At 34.8% G+C, this 20,942-nt stretch overlaps 1 protein-coding gene across 1 annotated transcript in view; it reads right to left on the bottom strand.

Moving 5' to 3' along the window:
• Positions 1-15,446, bottom strand: part of sbm (L-type amino acid transporter sobremesa) — a 228,274-nt gene extending 212,828 nt beyond the window's left edge. Inside the window, exon 1 of the mRNA XM_075371848.1 lies at positions 15,316-15,446. Coding sequence (XP_075227963.1) covers positions 15,316-15,349 — 34 coding nt within the window. The 5' untranslated portion in view covers positions 15,350-15,446. The remainder of the gene's footprint in view (positions 1-15,315) is intronic.
• Between the last annotated feature and the right edge of the window lie 5,496 nt (positions 15,447-20,942).

Below are 20,942 nucleotides of genomic sequence, written 5' to 3'. Positions count from 1 at the left end.
AGCGCTTAGGATCGGCGGGTTTTAATTAAGCGATGATATTCCGTTATTAATAAAAAGATTTATACGACCGTATCGATCAGATCGCGTAAAATTCAAATCGAAAAATCTCAATAGCCCTCTCTATAATCTGGTACCGCAGACTGTATTTTTACAACGGACGTGAAATGAAAGAATAAATTTTTCTATCCTTATAAAATGCAGCCGTAATCTACGGCCGGTAATGTTTAGAGAACTAACGACCGCTAACAGATTCGATACTGTGCTTATTAAGGGAGGTACGATTTTTTGTCTTCAAAACTCCGTTTTTTCCACCCGGTGGGCCAAAAGTTTTAGGACTTTCTCCAAAAAAATAGTAGGAGCTTTAAACCGATTTGTTATTTTAATTAATAAAAAAGTTATAACGATATTTTCTTTTTTTCGAAAAAGCCCCTCATTTACACCCAACGGTCCGATTTTGGCCGTTAACGAACTCGACCAAGATTTTGGGACGAGTTATTTTTAGGCAACAATTTGAAAGCGATTGGCGGAAAATTATCGGCAGTTATAGTGTCCGCAAGAAAGTGAAATATATACGTACATATTTATAAACGTATACATAAACATTTGAACCGAGTGTGGTTTTTGGGATCTGGGAGGTGTGAAACGCAAAGATATGTTGAAATTTTCCGAAAGAAAAATCACGTTACCCGTTGCAATAGGTAGCTTTCTTATGAAATCTACCTAAAAGCCAACAAAGAGTTACAAAATTATCCCTGCTTTTGCTAATAACAGATTTTATTATAATTACAGTATACGATTTTTAAATATTAATGACATTATTATGCGATACTTAGAACACTACTGCGAAAAAGGACAGAATGTTTAGCAAAAAAAATTGGGTCAGATTTGACCCCCGTGACCGAGTGGCATTTTTATTATCAAAATTATATTTAAAGTAAAATGCTAAAACAAAATTTATTAAAAATGGAAAAATTATCCGAAATTATAAAAAAAAATGCAAAAATGTTTAAATTCAGAGCCCTACGAATCTTTTTTTTTTTTTTACAGTTCTAGTATCATTTACATTCTTATCACACAGTTAGGGTTTTAATTTTTTTTAAATGTTTAAAAAAACGGGACCGTTTGATCCCTGGCTCGGGGTTAACGGGTTTATCATATTAACGACGAAATTTGAAAAAACCTCGATGCTCAAAATCTTGGCTAGCAAGACTTATAGGCGGGAACGTAAAAAACAATCCCGCACTATTTTATTTTTCTTCGAATTTATTTTAACCAAAAATGCGATCCAGACGGATGTTAAGTATTTCAAATTATTATTTCATAGGAAATAAAATTTATTATTTTTTAATTTCTGAACGCGGGTGCCCGCATAAGTTCCTTTGAGAAAATTTGTTGCTAAATACGAGTTTGTGTGAAATACTGTTCTTTTTACACGCGACTGTAACATCAAAGCTTACTTCTGTATTTAACATCGAAAATTTTAGTCTGAAACCGACAGACCAATTTGTATGTAGATCTTTTATGTATTATATTGGAATTTCACCCTTAAAAACGTTCAATTTAAAGAGCATTTAAACGCCCTATAAAAATAAAACTAAGGATAATTTTTTATAAGGAATAGAATCCTTTTGTTATGAAATGTAAAATAAATTATTGAATAAAATGAAAAAAAACCGATTACATGTGGCTGAACTTTTTCATATTTAGATTATTAAAATCCTTTCTGATTTATATATATATATATATATATATATATATATTACACTCATATATACACACACACAAAATATTTCACCAAGTCTCTGCCCTACTTTATTGCTGCATTCCTCTTATAAAAATAATGAAAAGAATTCACATAAACATATGTTTGGAAAGCTTTGCTTTAGAGTTATGGCTAGTGAGCGAATTTAGATTTCTGCTCAAGCGATGAAGTATTATATTAAAAAACTGCGTACACAAATTATTTAAGCAAAACGATTATTCATTATGCTTAAATAATTTACAGTATACTTAAATATACTCACGTTTACAGTATACTCTGTACTGTTAACACGCAGTCATGACTGTATACGTATTTTAACTTTTGACTTAATTATAATATTTTAACTTAATTATAATATTTTAACTTCACATGATAACCAAATATCTCAAGGACTTAACACTTATTTGTCGTTAAGGTGGTTATCGATTATTAATTACTTTTAATTATTTAATTTTTTGGTCGACGAAATTTCTAGATAAGAGTCAAAAACTGTTTAGAAATAATGCTGAAAATCCATCCGTTCCTAAATCCAATCGACCTAAAACTTTAAACTCTAAATAACTTATTAGTATTTACATCGTACTAAAGCTCAATTTTTACGACCGTTACACGTAAAATCAAAAAATTAAAAACCGTTAAAACTACCCTTTCCTGTTTTGGGTTTGTCCAAAACTGAACGTCAAAAATGCCCTAAATGCGGGGTAATATTTTCAGCCGTTTTATTTGGAGGCGGTGCGGTTATTAATATTAATCCGAATTCAAGCCGACACACGTTGTTTTTAGTTTTTTTGGACTAAGGTGTCTTGAAAGGTTAAAAATTAAAATAAATAATCGATACCCAAAATTTTGGCGATCTCTGTACTTATGCTTTATCACTGTGCTACTTCAGCAACAATGCGCTGAAACCAGAATAGTAACTCCTTCTCTCTTCCTCTCTCATTAAAAGTCTTTTATAATTATATGTTTATTAAGAGCCGAACATATACAAGAACGGTGAATATTTATCGAGATAAAACAAACATTAAGTTTACTGTTATACTAATCGGTTATTTATGTATAATTTTAGAGTCACCGAATAATATGTATAATTACACCGAATTATTTACGTATAATTTACACCGAATGTAAACTAATAGATATTATTATTAATCATGATAATCTATAATTTCTTTTTTTAATATTGTCACGAATCATTGTGCCTTTATATATTAAAATGTAAATAATTTACTATATTAATAAAAACCGTTGTTTACACGTACAGAGCGTACAAAAAAAAAATAATACTGGGGTTTTAAAACGTTTTAATATCTCTTAACTTTAACTTTAACTTAGACTAATGAATTGCAAATGAAATAAAAAAATAACTCTTAGAATTTTTCTCTACAAGTGTTCAATGTGATCACCCTGACCCCGTAGGGGAAGACACTACCAAGTGACAGTTTCGGTCGCCACACCATCCCCTCCGTACATAGCCTTTATGGGCTTTACCTGAGGTCATCTTCAAAACCTCATCAAAAGGAATCTCTCAGTCTTGATCTTGTCTAAGTCAGGATACCGCCGATGCAATGCCACGTGTAACATTCCCGTCGGTGTACTACTGCGTACTAAAGAACTCTTAAACAAAAACAAAACACATCAGAACCGAGTCGTTGACAAGACTCAACACCCTAAACAAGAAGTAACTGAAATCTCGACTGCCTACCCGAAAGGTTAAGTCGAGTTCAACACGCGACGTAAAACAAACTACAGAACAGAAATCAAAAACAATAACAAAATAGAAAACGTAAAACAAAAACAGCAAGTGGAAAGGCACAAGCGGTAACCTAAACCCCTTCAGCAACCGTTTTCCTCTCCGAGTAATTTATAAAATTTTTCACTAACACCCGTTCGGTCCGGTTTCGCCAATTAACACGAACATCCAACGTCTACCAGATAAAATCGACCCGATAAATCTGTGCGCATCAAATAATACTTAGAGCATTCATTTAAGATGCGGTAAGCATCATTCAGCTGCCCGCTGAGTCTACTAGATCGAACTTATTAACTGCAGTCTATCCCTGAAGGTGCCGTGCCCAGAAAGATTTTTCCGTTCGGTTGCCTTGGAATTTCTCCCGCCACCACCCCATTCGGTCGCTGTAAAGCATAAGACCGAATGTATTTGTCGCAAACGGCTACTGAGCCTCGAAACAGTTTATCGACCGGTGTCTTAATCAGCTCATAGAGCTAACCTAAAAGCTTAAGCGGAATAAGCGTCGTACCGTACACCACTTGCCTGTGTATCCCACCGCCCGCTTGTCATATATCACTAAAACGGGTAGGCGCACCCCGTCAACTACCAAAATATATACGACTATCGATAATTAAATCTATCTCGTCAAAGACAGAAATTAATCGCTGCCACGCCTAGGCCGCTGAATACCAGCAAGTACCTGTCCACCGTTAAAACACTTGGAGAATTAATCTGGCCGGTAGCCGGCCGTATCTCTCGGTTACCTTCCTACAGCGGCGCGGTAGGAGTCTTTTCCTTAGGTAAACTACTGATGTCGGTTGAACAAAGCAACGGAATCAAGGAATTCTCACGCGGTCCGACAACGCGGCTCACGGCGCGTTGACTCGCCGCTTATTAGTAGCCGATTTTCCCCTTGACCTGTAAGTTCCAGGGTTACCAGAGTTCTGGCTTCCCCAAGAGCTTGACAGTCGTAAGTTCTGCCTTTAACAGAAGGATAAACAGTATAATATAGAAACTCCTCAGTCGAATAATCGGTTTACTTCCGCTTGCTAATTCTTAAATCGGATTAAAATCTAAGTAAAAAAAACAAGCGGTACGTTGTAAAACGATAACCGGTTCTGATCGACCAGCGGTCGAAAAGAGTAGGCTTTGGATCGCTATCAAAATCTGTTTCATTATGATTCAGGTTTCAGCCGCGTAATTTAAACGTTTGTAATACAGCCGTAGAATACATTTTTATACGATCGAGAAATTTTATATATACCTTAGTATTTTAACCTATCATTTTTAACACGATTTTCACTTGTATAAACTTTCATCGATTTATTTGTAAATGTTAGCGGTCGAAATAGTTTTAAATATTCATTAAAAAAGACAATTATTGAGATTTGACGTGTTTTTTTTAAATTAAAATTATATTTAAGCGAGATGGTCTCAGATTTCATTCGGCCTTGCAAACAGAACGATAAAGCTCGTCGCTCAAGTTAATTATCGTATGCAAATTTAGATGTATCGGCTAAGACGAGAGAAGAGAGTGACTGTAGTAAATCTGAGGTAAATACAATAGCAGAGCGATACAGAGTTCTAGCGTTTGGTTTTATAATAGGGTAAAACTAATCCATTGTTTCGGCAGGTATTCCTTTTTTAAATAAAACGATGTCAAATTAAAAACAAAAAACTTTATCGATTATTTTTCCGTAATAAACTAAAGAGAAGCGTTAAGTGATCGCGTCATCTGTTATCTTGAATCGGTTTGAAGAGTATCGATGTTAAAATACAAGTGTGACGTATTAATTAATTTTAAGTTTACGATCGAATTTTTTACTTACCGGTTTGCAAAAAACCGTACCAAAAAATTATGCCGATTATTAAAATCGCACTCAAGAAATTATAAAACCTTTTTAACGTTTGCGGTTCTACAACATATACGTAATCTATCGACTATACGCTTTTAGATCCTAAATTTTTACGTAAAGACGTGACGTAGACTGTTTTTAACGTTTAAAGATAGATTTGAAAAATCGATTCGCTCATATAAACGTGTTTTCGTGACTATGTTCGGCGTGAATAGTAATCTATATTCAGATTTACTGTTCGTAAACTTCATCGAATATAATTAGATTAGAAAAAAATGGCGTTGTATGGAGTAGGAGATCCCTTTTTATATTTAACATTTCATATTTAGTATTTCCTCGACGGTAATTCGCCCATCGGCCCGAAAGATTTCATCATTTATCGATAAGTTGTCAGACATCATACTAACAAAACTTGTCGATCGTCGAACACGATCTCCTGCTTTACAAGAGAATACACTCCGCGTCTGCCGTAAACATTCGTACGGAGACGGCTTAGCCGAAAGATACCAGCGATTAGAAAAAAAATGCGGATTTACATAGCGATAAGATTAGTACTTTATCGTGTGTTTGAAATTGTCGTCTACAGTTTTAAACGGAAGAAGTCTTGATGCTAATTAAACGAGGTAAAATACCCCGTAATAATTGTTTTATTTCGCATTACCTTCAGAATTATATCAATTACAAACTTTAAACGGTTAACGTTAGGAATTAATCGCCCAAAAATTACTAATAACACCCTTCGCGACAATAAATAACACTAATTACAATTATAATGCGTACGACCTTGTAACATCCGTGTGGGACTATCGTCGCCCCAGTATCGACAATTTTCATGAGCTTCATCCGTAAACGTTACTGAATCGCAAAACTCGACAGGACGACCAAAATCTTTTTCAGAAAATTCTTGCGCAAGTTATACCTTACGAGGGTGTGAAAATTACCGTTTTAGGAAGTTTGTTAACCGAAAAATATTTGCCGCGTCGGAAATCGGGTTTCCGAACCGTTAAACGAGACTCCTAGATAAACATTAACGATTTTGCATCGTTAGCGACACGGTTTTTGGTTCCCCGGTGCGAGGATGATTTCTTACGGAACCGGTTTCTTTAAATCGTTGTTACTCTCTATTTACTTACTGGTTCTTGGTTTTGAAATTTACAATTTAATTAACAGCACACCACTCTATCGCCGCATCCGTACATCATCGACAGCGTATAATGTTTCGCATTTCAAGGAAGCAAATATTAGTTGATAAAACTAAACGAATAGACAAACATAATATTAATAAAATTTGTATCGGAGAATAAAGATTTCATATTAAAATCACCTATCATATACGTCCCCCACCCTATTTAAAAAACAAACTTTGATTCGGTGTGGGGGATCCAAATGGCGGACAGATATTTAAAACGCATCGTAAAGTAGCGAAGACCCTTACCTGTTTCTACCTCCTACTGTCCCGCGGTTTTGAAATAAATGCATTATAAAGGTTAGAAATAAACGAATAAATTACTTTTATTTACGCTTAATATTAAAATATATAAATAAATAAAAGTTTTCTAGGTAATTTTTTTGTTTTTCAATGCTCTTCCTAACTGCACGTAACAGCCGTGCCGTTTCCACTTAAAACTTCCGAGTTGTCCCTCGTGGAACTTGGGAGTTTGGGGTTCTCGCATCGAAAAATAGATCGTTTCTTGGTAGATTTAATTTTCTAATTTTAACCGTCGAAAGGTTATTAAAGATTCCTATACTTCATCGCTATTCTAAGACTCAAAAGCAGAGCCGTACAATATTCGTGTTATCCGGGAACTCGTTTCCGGATAATACGAATTTTACTGTTGTGTAAAATTATAGAGTGAATAAATTTAAGAGGGATTTTTGGGAGGATTTAAATATTTGGGTTTTAAACATTAAAAGTATTAAATTAATAAGAAAAAAAATTTATAACCGTATAAATTTTGTTATTATTACAGTCGATAATTTCTTTCGTTTATGTTCATTACTTTCAAATTTAATCTTTTTTTAATTAAGATTTAAAATCTAGCTTAAAACGGTCTTTTGCGCCTTAGACTATTGTAAAACTGAAATACAGGATTTTCGTTAATAGTATCCGACGTATATTCTTGTTTTCATTTAATTTTAGTTAACGGTCACTTTTACTGTTTGTGTACGCGTTTAATTTCAATTTCAAATTTTAAATTCACAAACTTCCACTTCTTCTTCGATCGTTCGGTAAATAATAATTAAAAAATAAATTTTACCGTTTCGAAGAATTTTTTTACTGAAAATTAATTTTGGTTTTCCCGAATTTAATAGAACGTAATTTTTTTCAATAAGAACATCGAATCGATTTTTATTACAGTTTTACGCTGTGAAAATGATTATTATTATTATTATATTATTACTGTTACTCTCTTTCGCACGACTGACGGGCTACGCCAAGTCAGTACAAGTGCTGTTTCTGTATTGAAGAAAGACGAGACAATGTTGCAAAACATTGCGACGTTATCTTTCTTTATTTTCTGATCGATTTCTAGAAGCCTCTTTCTACGGTTGCATCGAGTACAGTACTAACCGTTCTGGATGCGGTGTGAATGTGTGCGAGCTGCGAGGCTTGTCGCTAACATAATGAAGGGGTGATGATGACTAGAAAGGTATATTTGATCTGGATGTTGTGTCGTTGGGGACGGCAATGTCGATTAGGTAGGTGATATACATAAGAAGATGATGGCGAGGATTGTTTTACTCCGATATGAATGTCGACATCCGAGTACGAATGCGGGAATGCGGGTATGCGTTTACAGTAGGGATCTGTGTTTTCGATATGTTTGTTCGTTTAGCGAACTGCTTTACCTGCTGCGTTACGTCTGGCTAGTGCTCTGTCATGTGTTGCGCTGTTTTCTTTTGTCGACGGCATCTCCTGCACGTGTCATGTCACGGATGTCTCGCCGATTACATACTTTTTGTAAATCCGGTTTGCTATGAGTCGGTCTTAGACGGCAAGTAGGACTCTGTTTCGGGGAAGAACTGACCGTCCTGTATTTAGTGGACCACACCGGAGACAATAATTTAACCCGAGTCGGGGTTTATTTAAGTTAAGTCGAGTTTCATAAGGGAACCAGGACTAAATTTCATTGTTGCGATCGACATATTTGTGCGTGTTCATTCGGCCTCGAATTTCAAGACGTTCACGTAATCGGCTCATAATAGGTAGAACTAGGCGCGGGGTGCGGGGTTCGTGCTTCCGCGAGCTCGGTTAGCTAGTTCAGAGGGATACGACGTAGGACATTCAAGATGTCCGGACGAGGCCTACAGAGAAGGCAATAAGCCGAGTTATTAAATCACCGATGCAAATGTCTATCGTGACATGCTTATTACTATGACATGTAAAAAGTCGGAGGGCGATAGACGACTCCCGTTAAAGCCCAATAGGGCAACGAACGTCACTAGGCGGGTGACTTTCCTTACGGGGTTGGGAAGACTACATTGAATTTTGGGAATTACATAGCGACTGTTTGTTTTGTGTTAGTGACCGTATGTCCAACGTTCTTCTCTACCCTTCCTTTTCCCCTACGATAAGTTATTATTATTAATTCATTTTATTCTACTGATTTTGCGACAATCGACCTAATTATACCTCGGTATATCGTCCTAATACATAAAAAAGCGATATCAATTCCTTAACGTGTTCTTAGAATTCACGCACTTATCTACAAAAATTATCACGAAAAAGAAAAGATACTCAAAGCCGTAACGTTGTAATTCATTTTAGTCTCTTACTTACATACAAATAATCATCCGGTTAAAAGTCGGAGTCGGCGAACATTCAGCTCCCTTCTCGATACTATTACAAAAAATCCCTTTCGGCACCCCGGAAGGCGGAGGTAGATTCCGCCTTAAAGTTTTCAAATTTATTCGATACGACAAAGTTTTAGGGTCGGTCATATCCAAAATTGTTTTAGGTAATGTTTAGAGAACTAACGACCGCTTTAAACCGATTCGATCCTGCGTCTATTAAGGGAGATATGATTTTTGTCTTGGAAATTCCATTTTTCCCACCCCCTGGAACAACGGTTGGCGATATCAGAAAGCTTTACTTAGATAAATTTTAGGCCCTTATCCAAAGAATAGTAGGAACGTTAAACGAATTCGATATTTTACTTAGTTACAGCGCTATTTTTTTTTTCTAAAAAGCCCCCGGTTTCCACCCCCGTGGTTCGATTTTGCCCGTTAACTAACTCGACCGAGATTTTGGATCGTTATATTTTATCTATAAGTTTGAAAGCGGTTGGCACAAAATTACGACGATTATCGTGTCCGCAAGAAAGTAAATTATATATAAACTTTTGAACCGACCGTGGTTTTGGGGTCTGGGGGATGTGAAACGCGAAATTTCGATACGTCGAAATTTTCCCAAAGTCCGATCACGGTACCGGTTACGATAGGCATCTTTCTTATGAAATCTATCTAAAAGGGTTATCTTCATTGCAGATTTTATTTAACGTTTCAAAACTTTTCGCCAAAGGAGTTAGCGTATAACGAAATAAATGAAATATTCTTCATATGTGGCATCCTGTAAACGATGCTCGAAATATCAATTTCTGAACATCTACGGACAGCCTTAAAAGCAAACATCACATGCAGCAGCTTTCTTCTTACCTAAGAATCACGATTCACTAATGCCTGCGTTCATCCTCACAGAATTGGAGAACGTTCGATTAAGGCCACGATCGCAATGTCACATCGATGACTCGAACTCGAATGTAAATTATGATAAGAGACTTCTTTGCGAGGGTCGATAATTTCAGACTTAATCTCCCAATGACTTAAACCGTAGTGAAATTTTTTACTCCCGTTACATTCTATAAGTTAAACTAAAACTAGCAACTATTTTATCGTTTCAGGAAACGATTCCAGCATCTACTCTCTTTAATGACGATGATCTGTTGTACGACAGCATTATTTTATGTAATCCGATATGTAGCCGGAATTTTTTTAAGGGTTTCATTTGTGAACGCGGAACATTCCATTTAGAAAATTTTTCTCCATGAATAATATGCGTTCGCTCTTTTATCGAAAATTTTCAAATTCGTGTTACCAAAACTTTCGTTTTCTTCAACGTTTCCCTCGACAGAAGAATATTTTTGTTTCGACCTTCGTCGAAATAATTTTAATCGCTTTTTGTTTTTATTTATTTAAACTTTTTTTTAGTCCATACCTTGTAGATGTCGACCGCGGCAGAATTATAGCGTCTCAGCCTTTTCCTCCAGACGTTCCGGGTTTGAATTCCGATCAGACATGACATTTTTCACAAAATATTTCAATTTCATATTCCCTCACGAGCTTCGAACTTACATAATTAATTAATCGATCGAAAAAAAAAATCAATTTAATTTAAATTAAATTCGAATAATATAAAACTTCGACTATTTTTGTTATTTCTCTGACACAATTTTTCCTTTGCACAGTTTTCTACTCGCACGATAAACAAAATTTATTCTGAAAACTGTAAAAATAAAGCAAATTTACGATAAGTGTAGAACATACACGTTAAAAATAGAGCATATGTATGTCACATCATTTTAAAAGGAATAAAACGTTTTGAGATTAATAAATTCGAACTAAGAAAACTGTAAACAAGAATGGAGTGAAATGTTTTTCACACAAAAATTAAATTAACAAATCCTCATACGTCGAAACGATTTATTTTTCAGTATGAGATCACCGCACTCCGAAACTCACTAAAAAATGTTAAAATAAAAGGGTAGGACCGTAACACCATTTTTAAAGTCGGCCTACGACAATTATTCTGATCGAAACGGCGGCCATATCTATATCTATACAAATGACGCGACTTCGATTTCAGAAGATCTTAAACGACTGAAACTGGAAATAACATGCGACAGGAAGCCGATAGTGATAGGTAGACTTCCAACATCTTTTGGAAGTCTTCCAAAAGATGTTTGAAACGTAACGAACCGGCTAAAGAAATTTTTCGATCCATGGAATCGCTAGCGCCTTGTCGGGTCGGTACCGTCTCACGGTAACAAACGGGTGGAGGTAATAGATACAAAATCTACAACATTTGACCTCTGTATTAAACCGTTAGGTAAATTACTCTGAATATTAGGTTTCCCTGTGGTTTTATGTTCATTCGTTGGACGTTGGTTTAACCGATGGAAAAATACAAACATTTATTCTAGGACTATAAAACTATCACCTTATCGCTACCCTCGTCGAACGTACTAGGTTTCGAAACGCATTCTTTCGGCTTAGTAGTAGAGCGAGATAGATGGATCCGGATAGCCGATAAATCCAACATCAAAAGAAATTATGACAAAATTTTATAAATCTGTGAACGCAAAGTAAAGAATCCGGTTATTTCATAAGGAAATTAACAATTTCCAATTTAAAATGTTTTTTTTCTTTTTGTAAAAAAAAAGACATTTTAGAGATTATCGGTGCAGGAAATCGTACGTTTGTAACGAAGAGAAAAAATCTATTTACGATATCGCTACAACTCTTAGTTCATATCACAACAATATTAATTTACAATACAAAAACTACGTTAGGAAAACAAAACATAGCGACGATAATATGCTATGTATAGTAAATTATTTATTTCATATTGTATTATATTTCACCCGGTTTTTCGAGCTTGCTGCCAGATCTGGGGGTGCGCAAAGCACAGCCCGTTTGAGTAGACAACCCCCCTCTATAGGCGAATGTAATTACTGGTACCGGCTTGTCAGTAAACATGTAGTCCTGAATCTGATTAATTGAATTTTCGAAATCGAGAATTCTAAGGTTGTAGTCCTTGTAAAGGCAGTTTACATCGATTCGAATACTAGACTGTGGATACCGGGGTTTTTGTTATTTATAACCGTATTATTATTATTATATTAAGATTTATTACTTATAAATCTGATTAAAATCTATTTATAACACAAATCTATTTTCATAACGCACGATTTTGTCGAATGTTTTTGTCGATTATAACCAAATAACGTTCATAAATTTACCGTACTAACAACAACAAAAACTTTTAAAACGAAAAGCTTCAAAATTCTGAACATTTTTAGCTGTTTCTTCAGTTATACAATAACTACCAATATTTACCTTTGTTATCCGCACAACACAAATATAATTTTAGATAAATATTTATAAGCACGAAAAGCTTACAGTTTCCATAATTAAAAAAAAAAAAATTGCAACGGCAGTAAAAAAATAAAAAGAATTGCGATAAATTTCTTTATTTTTTTGCAACACAAAAAAGGAAATTTTCAAAAAAAATAAAACAAGCCAAAAAAGCATATTTTTTAATATTATTCATTCGATTGAATCGAATCTTTCATTTCAAATCCAGCTCACACAGAGTTAGAGGTCACAGTTCACAGTTCATTAATTTTAATTTAATTCAAAATAAAAACGTGTACGGACGTGTACGCAAAAAACAAACCGACGCACCGTGATTTTATCGGGGAGATTTTTGTAAAGGACTTTTAGCTTTGTGTATTTAATTACATTAAAATAAATTATCTATTTAATTTTAAATCCTGCAGATATATTTCAAAGAAAAAAAAAACATACTTTAGTTATTTAAGACAGATTCCGACGACCGTTGTCCCTGTAAAGAGGTTTAATAAATTATTTAAGTTATTAAACAAATAATTATTTAATATGTTAAATTGCGTTTTTCTTTTCTATTACAAAAAAGTGCGGATCGAATTATAAATTGGATCGGTTCGTTTTAACTTGACCTATCTTCCAAAAATACAAGAGGTATATTTAGATCGCGGTTTTAATTTTCCGAAATAAATTTCATCTACCGATTAGCGATAATACTTTCCTCCTTTTTAGAAATTAATTTTGTTTTCTACGAATAAATATTGTGCTTTTGAGGACCGCTACGGAAACAGTTCTTTCACACGTTACGGTTTAAAACGGTAAATAATGCGGACCGAACTATTCTGTACGCTGTCGAATTTAACTGTAATAAAACTATTATCTCGTTCTAGAGAATTCGAGTATAGTTTCTGCTTTTCATTAAAAAAAGTAATCGTAGATTAACGTTTAAACGGTACCTACGAAGCCTTAATAATCTTTCGCCAGAGAAACGTAAGGATCGAAATGACCGCTGACTTAAAAAATGTAGTAAACAAGACATTTAGAGACTATTTAAAAAACGTCAGCAAAGAGTTTCACAACTTTCCTGACTTTTCCTCGACAAACTTATTTCAAATACCCCGTTACATAATTGCGAAAAGTATACAAATTTTCAGTAAATAAAAATAAAAACGATTTGGGTCAGATCTGACCCCTCGATAAAAAAATGAAAAAGACAGTTTTGACGTTAAAATTGACTATTTAGTCGGTCAAATCGCTAAAGAAAAAAATCAGAATGTTCAATAAAAGATTCTTGGTCCCATTTGACCCCCCCCCCCTTTTTCCGCGACAGATACCTTATACAACATATTTAATCTCAGCCGCGCCGCGACTTGAAAAACAGATAAGAGTTACAAAATATAAAATACTGAAAAAAGTTCAATTTTTTAGTAGGGTCTCATGAAAGCTGCCTTTTTTAAAAATATTGATATTTTAAGTACGTTTCAGCTTCCTTGTTTTGTAGGCTTAAAAGTTCATTAACTGTAGGAATGAACTTCGATAAATCGAACCGATTGGGTGCAATATAATTCAAAAGATGAAAAAATTGTACTTTTTTCTGCAAACAAAATGTAACGTATCGGGTTTGCTCCCCTTATCGGATGGAATAGAAAATCGTGTAGAACCTTTGATGTTTATATCTAACGTCAAATTTCAAATTTTTTGAAACAAAAACCGTTTACAAATAATAGCGATTATTTCTCACCCCTAAATCCGGCCGACTTAAAACTTAAAAAGTATCGAAGTGAAGCTCAACTTTCGTTGTAAGTAAAACATTCAAAACGGCAAACGCTTCCGCTTTATTAATTTTGACCAAAAAAATGAACTCCATCAAAATCGAAGTATTTATGCCGACATATTTATCAGGTTATAAGCCAACAAAGTATGTACGTATCTTCCAGTAATTTCTATATAGCTTTTTTTTTGGAGTTGAAGCCTTGAAATGTCAACATCTACAAAAGCTCGACTAGACTATGAATTTTATATTAAGGCATATTCTATTTGCAGCAGCATACAGCTAGTCGGGAAAAGGAAAATTAAATCCATCCTGCCACTTGGAATCGGTTTTCCGCGAAGCGCATAAGCCTGTTGACTACAGAAAATGTGATAATTATTAAGGATAAAACCTATTTATTTATTTAAAATATTTTTTTTATAAGGAGAATTATTTTTTTTATTTAAATCTGTTTTTATATATTTTAAAGTCAGAAGTAATGTTACGTAACCTATAATTACAATCGTATATAAAAGCGATATAAATCTATAATTTTTATCTGTTGTTAGTTAACGAGTGGAAAAGTCATCTACAGTCCGATAATTTATTTATACTTTTTAAAATTCTGCGACTGATAATTTAAATTTTAAGAAATTTATTATAAAATTTTCCCCAAAATTAAATCTTTTATTTAATTTCTAAATTTGTGAAAATAACCTTGGAGACGATTAAACAGATTTTTTTATAAAATTAAAATTTTTAATTAAATTACCTTCCTATAAAAAATTTTTATACACACCCATAAGGCACACCCTTCCGCGATAAGCTAATCACTGTAGTCGTTAAATCTGTCACTTTGTTACAGTTTTCCCTTATATTTGTATAATTACAACAAAAAAAAAGAAATAATAATAACGATCTTAACGAATAACGAAAACCTTTTTTCTATAAAAAAAATTTTATAGGCGTAAAGGGTTTTTTAAAACGAAGGTACGATATACAGAATACTAATTCGGTCCAAATATATAATCAATCGATATCTTATATTTCATTTTCATAATTAGCATAACATTATTGTTGCTGTTTCTCTTACTGTGTACAATGCCTCTGTTGTCATCGCGATGCATTTCGCCCCAGAAGCAGCTGCAGACGGCGGCGTTAGGATGTAGCCGCTTCGGCTCATGTCCCGACACTCACTGACTACGAACGACGCTGAATCGGCTCGCTCGGCCGGTGAAAGAAAGCGTCGCGACGCACGGTACTCGGCGCGCGCCACCAGTTACCCGACATTACCGACGCACCGACATATCGGTTTACGTTATCCCCACCTTTATACTTAGCGATTCATAACTGTCGTCCGTTTCGTCAAAATACTACGAACATAAAAAAATTATGAAAAAAAAAACGAATTTTTCGTCTGAGTCTCGTACATAGTATTTCTTTCTACCGCAGGAATTTGATTATCCTCAAAAGTAAATAAATATTTGTTTAAATGCGGTAAGTTGTAAGAATTCAATCGAAGGCCGAACGAGAACGAGAACTACATAACCCGTAGTTTTATAACCGAGTAAGGTGTACCGAGAAAAATTTCTAGAAAAATTATTAACATTTACAGAAAACAAGGTCATCGTGTGATTTTCAAAACAAAAAATATTTTCTTACTCGTAAGTAATGAAATGTAATCGCATAAAAGTAACGATCATCAAGTTCACGCGGTTGACATATATTAACCGATTGATATGGGCTGCGATTTTACATTTTAATCGTAAAATGTGTATTTTATATACATTGCGATTCTTAGTAATAGATACCTTCAGAAGGAACGGTTAATATTTGTCTCGAGATCACCAGATGTTTACGACTTTCAATTCTCTAGTCAAAATAGATTTTTCGAACGTGGAATTTGATTTGTATACTACACATCTCGTTCTCTCTTATTGACTAACGGCATTCGAGATCAGATTCGGTGTCGGTCATCTTACTGAAATTTTCCGCGGAGACTACCCACCCGTCTTTTTACCGAAAAAATAAATAAATGAAGGAAAGCATAAAGCTTGTAAATTTTGCGACTATCGTTGGGGTAATGATATTTTAACCCTAACCACCTTCTAGCAGTAACAGTTTTTCTTATTTGTTTTGATTTCAGGTAGTTTTTGTTAATAGCCGAGAGTGAATTTTTTGAAAAATTTTCAACAAATAAAGTTTTAAGCGACCACTTAAAAAACCTTTATTTATGAAAACTCTCAAAAATTTTAAACGCGGGCTCTTAACATCGTATTATTATTTTATTCAAAAATTAATTGAAAAATAAAATTTTATTTGCTCTGAAATAATAATTTTAAATATTTAACTTCAGTCCGCATCACGGTTTTCGTTAAAATAAAAAAAAATACTGCGGGAGTATTTTTACTTTCCCGCCTATATAAATCTGAGGTGGAGGAATCGCATTTACGGGCGCCGAAGTTGTGTCAAACTCGCAAACAGGTTCCGCAAGCTGTTACAGAAAATGCGTATGTGTTCCTGCGCAATACCGACTAAACCTCCACCCCTGGCAACCCCGTCTCCTGGGAAACCGCTTATAAAGCATTACTTCAGGGGGGGGGGGTAAAAGCGCCCACACACACACACACACACATTCTGTCTCTGCAAGCAAACATAATCCGTTACCAAACCACTACACGCACACACACACACTGCACACCACAAATACCAAAAGGAGGAAAACATTCAGGAACATAACACACCAAACAGGTACCACACACACATTTATAGTTTCATACAATCAACCCGACACAAGACAAGCACACAACAATCATGAGGACATGGCCACACAAGACAAATCCATCAAAATACTCAACAATTAAATTTACACACTCTCACTCAGAGTACACAAACACACAGCCATACACACACACACACACACACACACACACACAACTCAACTACTTAGCAACCTATTACTTACCAACACGACCGTCAGTCGTAATAAGCTGCTGCAGAAACGCGTAAAGGGAAAATATTATAAATACAGGCTAAACTTTTGAGTATTTTTCAAATTATGTCGTTCCAAGTACCCGTTAGTCGAAAAAACACAAAAGTAATTTCAAAAATTTCCGAAAGATTATTTTCGTACGTACATCTGTCGGCTGAACTTTGAATGACATCTCCGAACTGGCTCGACATAAATCTTTCCATAACCGATATCTTACTATAACAATTTGTAGATATAGGGTACACATAGCATTAAAAATCGGAAAATTACAGAAGAGGTACATCTGAACGATTCAGAGATGGGGGAACGTTCAGCACTATTTCTAAATAGTTTATGCCTCTTTCGAAAACCCGTTGACCAAAAACGTTGAAATTTAGCAAATTTATCGTCGTTTATGTAAATTTATCGGGTCATTTGTGAATATCCCAGATTTGATATAATTCGACCCGTAGGACAATGGGACAATGCAACAAAATTGCATCAAATCTGGTCGACTTTTGAAGTAAATAATTACTCCGATAAACAAACTTCTAAGCCCCAAAAACATTAGGCTGGAATGGACCCGTACTTAATCAAAAAATATCATTTTTTTAATTTTAATTTTCAAGATTGAAAAATCAATTGTATTAATGTTAACGACCTCCTTTTTTAAAAGGAGGTCCGTGGAATCCAACTTAGGAATTTTAAATGTTTTGAATATAATAATTTCTGAAGAAGTAAATGAAGTATTGCGTTGAACAATTTTAGTTTTCAGATTTCAACAGAAATTTCCATTTTGACCATTCCTGAATCCATTTTGACTAGTTTCGGCGTGACGTCTGTAAATACTTGATGTAACCCTTCGCTCGTTTGTTACCGCACAATCGTAACCCCCATATTAAATATAAAGACTGTGTAATCAGCAGAGTTAGATTTCATAAGGTGTTTTTCGAGCATAGATTTGCCTTGTAAGTCTTTTTCAGTGTTATTTTTTGAGCTGGTGATTCTGTACCTTCCCCGGTTTCACGATCTTGCTGTCTGAAAACTGCTATAAAGGTTTTTTCGCCTTTACTGTTAGACGATTCATTTCCATTTCATAGGAGTTCAGAGTATTTTGGCGCACGATTTGTTGGAGTATCGCGGCGAAGTGTGTGTTAACGACTCCTGGTCGCAAGTCCTTGTTACAAGTAAAGGGCCCTTTTACCCTTAGCTCACCGTGTGTTGATCTTTGATTTTACACATTTGGTCCAGCAGCGGTGAAGAGGTGCAAAGAGTAACAGGAGAATACCGTAGCTCGCTGCGGGTAGTCGTCACCGCTTATGGGCTTGTGCCTTAGAAGGAATCTAGCTTGCACTTCGTTCGATTTGATGAGATAGGCAAGAAGCCTAGCTGGAGGAGGGGGCTGGAGCTTTTTCCTTCGACTGACAATGATTGTTCGACGGTTCGGAAGTGGATATAGCGGGAGGGTACGTACCCACTCATTGAAGAGCAGAATGAGGTCCTTTGATGTGTATTCGGATTAGAAGCATCGTCACAGGATTACAAAAGTATACAAATGGCCGTCGGGTTCGCCTCAAAATGGCCGCCAAAATTAAGATTTTGTAATAATCATCACAGAGGCAAGTTATTAAGTCGGTTCAAAGAAACTGATCTAAGACGGTCAAAAATAAATTACATTAACTTAGTGATTACACTACGCAAAATCACCAGGACGAGCTTGGCACGTCCTTTGCATTATGTAAACAATTTCACTTCATGTCATGCAAACTATGGAATATGTGGTAGCGTAATCGAAGAAAATAACTTTGCAACACATTCCTCACAGGACAATGGTTTTTCTGCCCTATGCAACCGCTATATGTTCCGTTCTTCTTTCAGGAGGCAACCATAAATGGTATCTTTTATATGAACACGCTTCAAAATATTCTAATTCCTCATTTAGACGATGATGACAAAGATAGATGCCATTACTGTTAGCAAAACAGATCACTACCTCACTACCACCTAGAATTCAGAGATACTTGATATCAGAAAAACGTCTGAAATCCTTGATAGACTCAAATTTCATGTCTGTGGATCGGTCATGAAGGTCCCCTCAGATTTTTTCCGCTACATTTTTCTTGCTGGTTTCATTAAATACTGGGTTTATGTTACTAACTTTGCCTCCTAAGACTTGTTGCATTACATACATACCCGTATGTTGCATTACAAATGTAGGCCACCATATCGAACCAAATTGAATATTTGGTTCAGTTTCAACGTGATGTCTGTATGTATGTCACATAACTCACAAACGATGTTGAAATTTTTGTTTTAGATCTGCTGTAACATCTAGTTGTGCACCTCTCCTTTTTATTGCAATCAACTAGACCAAAAGTGTCCAATAAAGCCCAAAACCCCAAAAAATTCATCGGTTTTGGAGTTATAGCCAAATAAAAAGTTTGTTTGGGTAAGTAAAGCTTTGACCTGTAATTATTGTACCTCCCAGTTCCCTTGACTGTAAATCTACCATATCATCTAAACAAACAAGATGCCTAACCGAGGTTCAAAAATTTGGTGAAGACAGTAAAAACGGACACCTATACTACTACATCGTAATCATATAATATCAACGATGATAAATTTACAGCAACAACAGGCTGGTACCCAACAACAGTTACAAACCCAGAACCTCTGGATCTTTTCCAAAGCAAATTATGATGTTATAGTAATATAAAACATAATGTCATACGTTGCTATTATAAAAGAATAATAGCGATACTTTTCTTCAAAATTTGTTAACAATTTTGATGGTTAGTCTAGTTTTAAAATATACTCGTTTAATTATTAAGACCCCAGACAGCAAGTCTCGATTCATTTTTTTAATCGCTGAAATTATGTTAATTGAATTTTTAATGCCGAAGGAGGTCATCAACCTTCAACAGGGTTGAAGGGTATTAGTATTTTCACTACTGCCATATGACATCATATAATGACTATACATATCATTATAGTCCTGTTAGCACGGGTTGCTGATTTATCTTTGAGATGGATAACGCCAAGACAAAAATAACAGCATAAAAAATACCATTAACACAGTACAATAAACATCTCTGAGGCCATCTTTACAGATGACCTCCCTACCAACAGATTGATAATACATAAACTAGCCAATAATTCTACCATCTCTAATCCAGCAATGTTACTAAAAATTTAAGGAGTATAATCAAATAATGAAAATACTTAATACTCGATACATATTAGAAAGATTTGAATGAGGTCATATAAACATTAATAAAATTGAAAACATATAAACTTCAAGAGCTGTAAAATGATGAAAAATTGAACCAGTCAATGTAAGATCATTAATGGAGAATAGATCTGCTACTTGAAAGAGGACATTGAAGGCTCTGTTTAGGCTGTTCATCTTTTAACAGGTAAATTATCCTTCTCACCAACCACTCTTTATTATTTCTTGCTTCCTTCATTGACATCAACTGATAATACAGGAACCCATCTGCTTCCGAAACCCGTCAGGTAATTCTATTTCTGAAGTTAGCTTTATAATAAGCTTGACAAGTAAGTAGATTACTCATTTGAAACTTTACATAATGACATTATGTATTGGTTAGAAGCCCGCATTTATGTATACATTGAATAGAGATGCAGAAAGTTCAGAAATTTAATTGACAGAGTAATTTAATTTTAATTCGGTAATTTATTAAAAATGGCAAGGGAAGCTAAGGTTTATTAATAAGGTTATTACTACA

This window comes from Lycorma delicatula, chromosome 7 (assembly GCF_047948215.1).
Source record: "Lycorma delicatula isolate Av1 chromosome 7, ASM4794821v1, whole genome shotgun sequence".
NCBI classification, from domain to species: Eukaryota; Metazoa; Arthropoda; class Insecta; order Hemiptera; family Fulgoridae; genus Lycorma; species Lycorma delicatula.
Note: the sequence above shows the minus strand (reverse complement) of the source record. Positions and strands in the feature narration are given on the sequence as shown.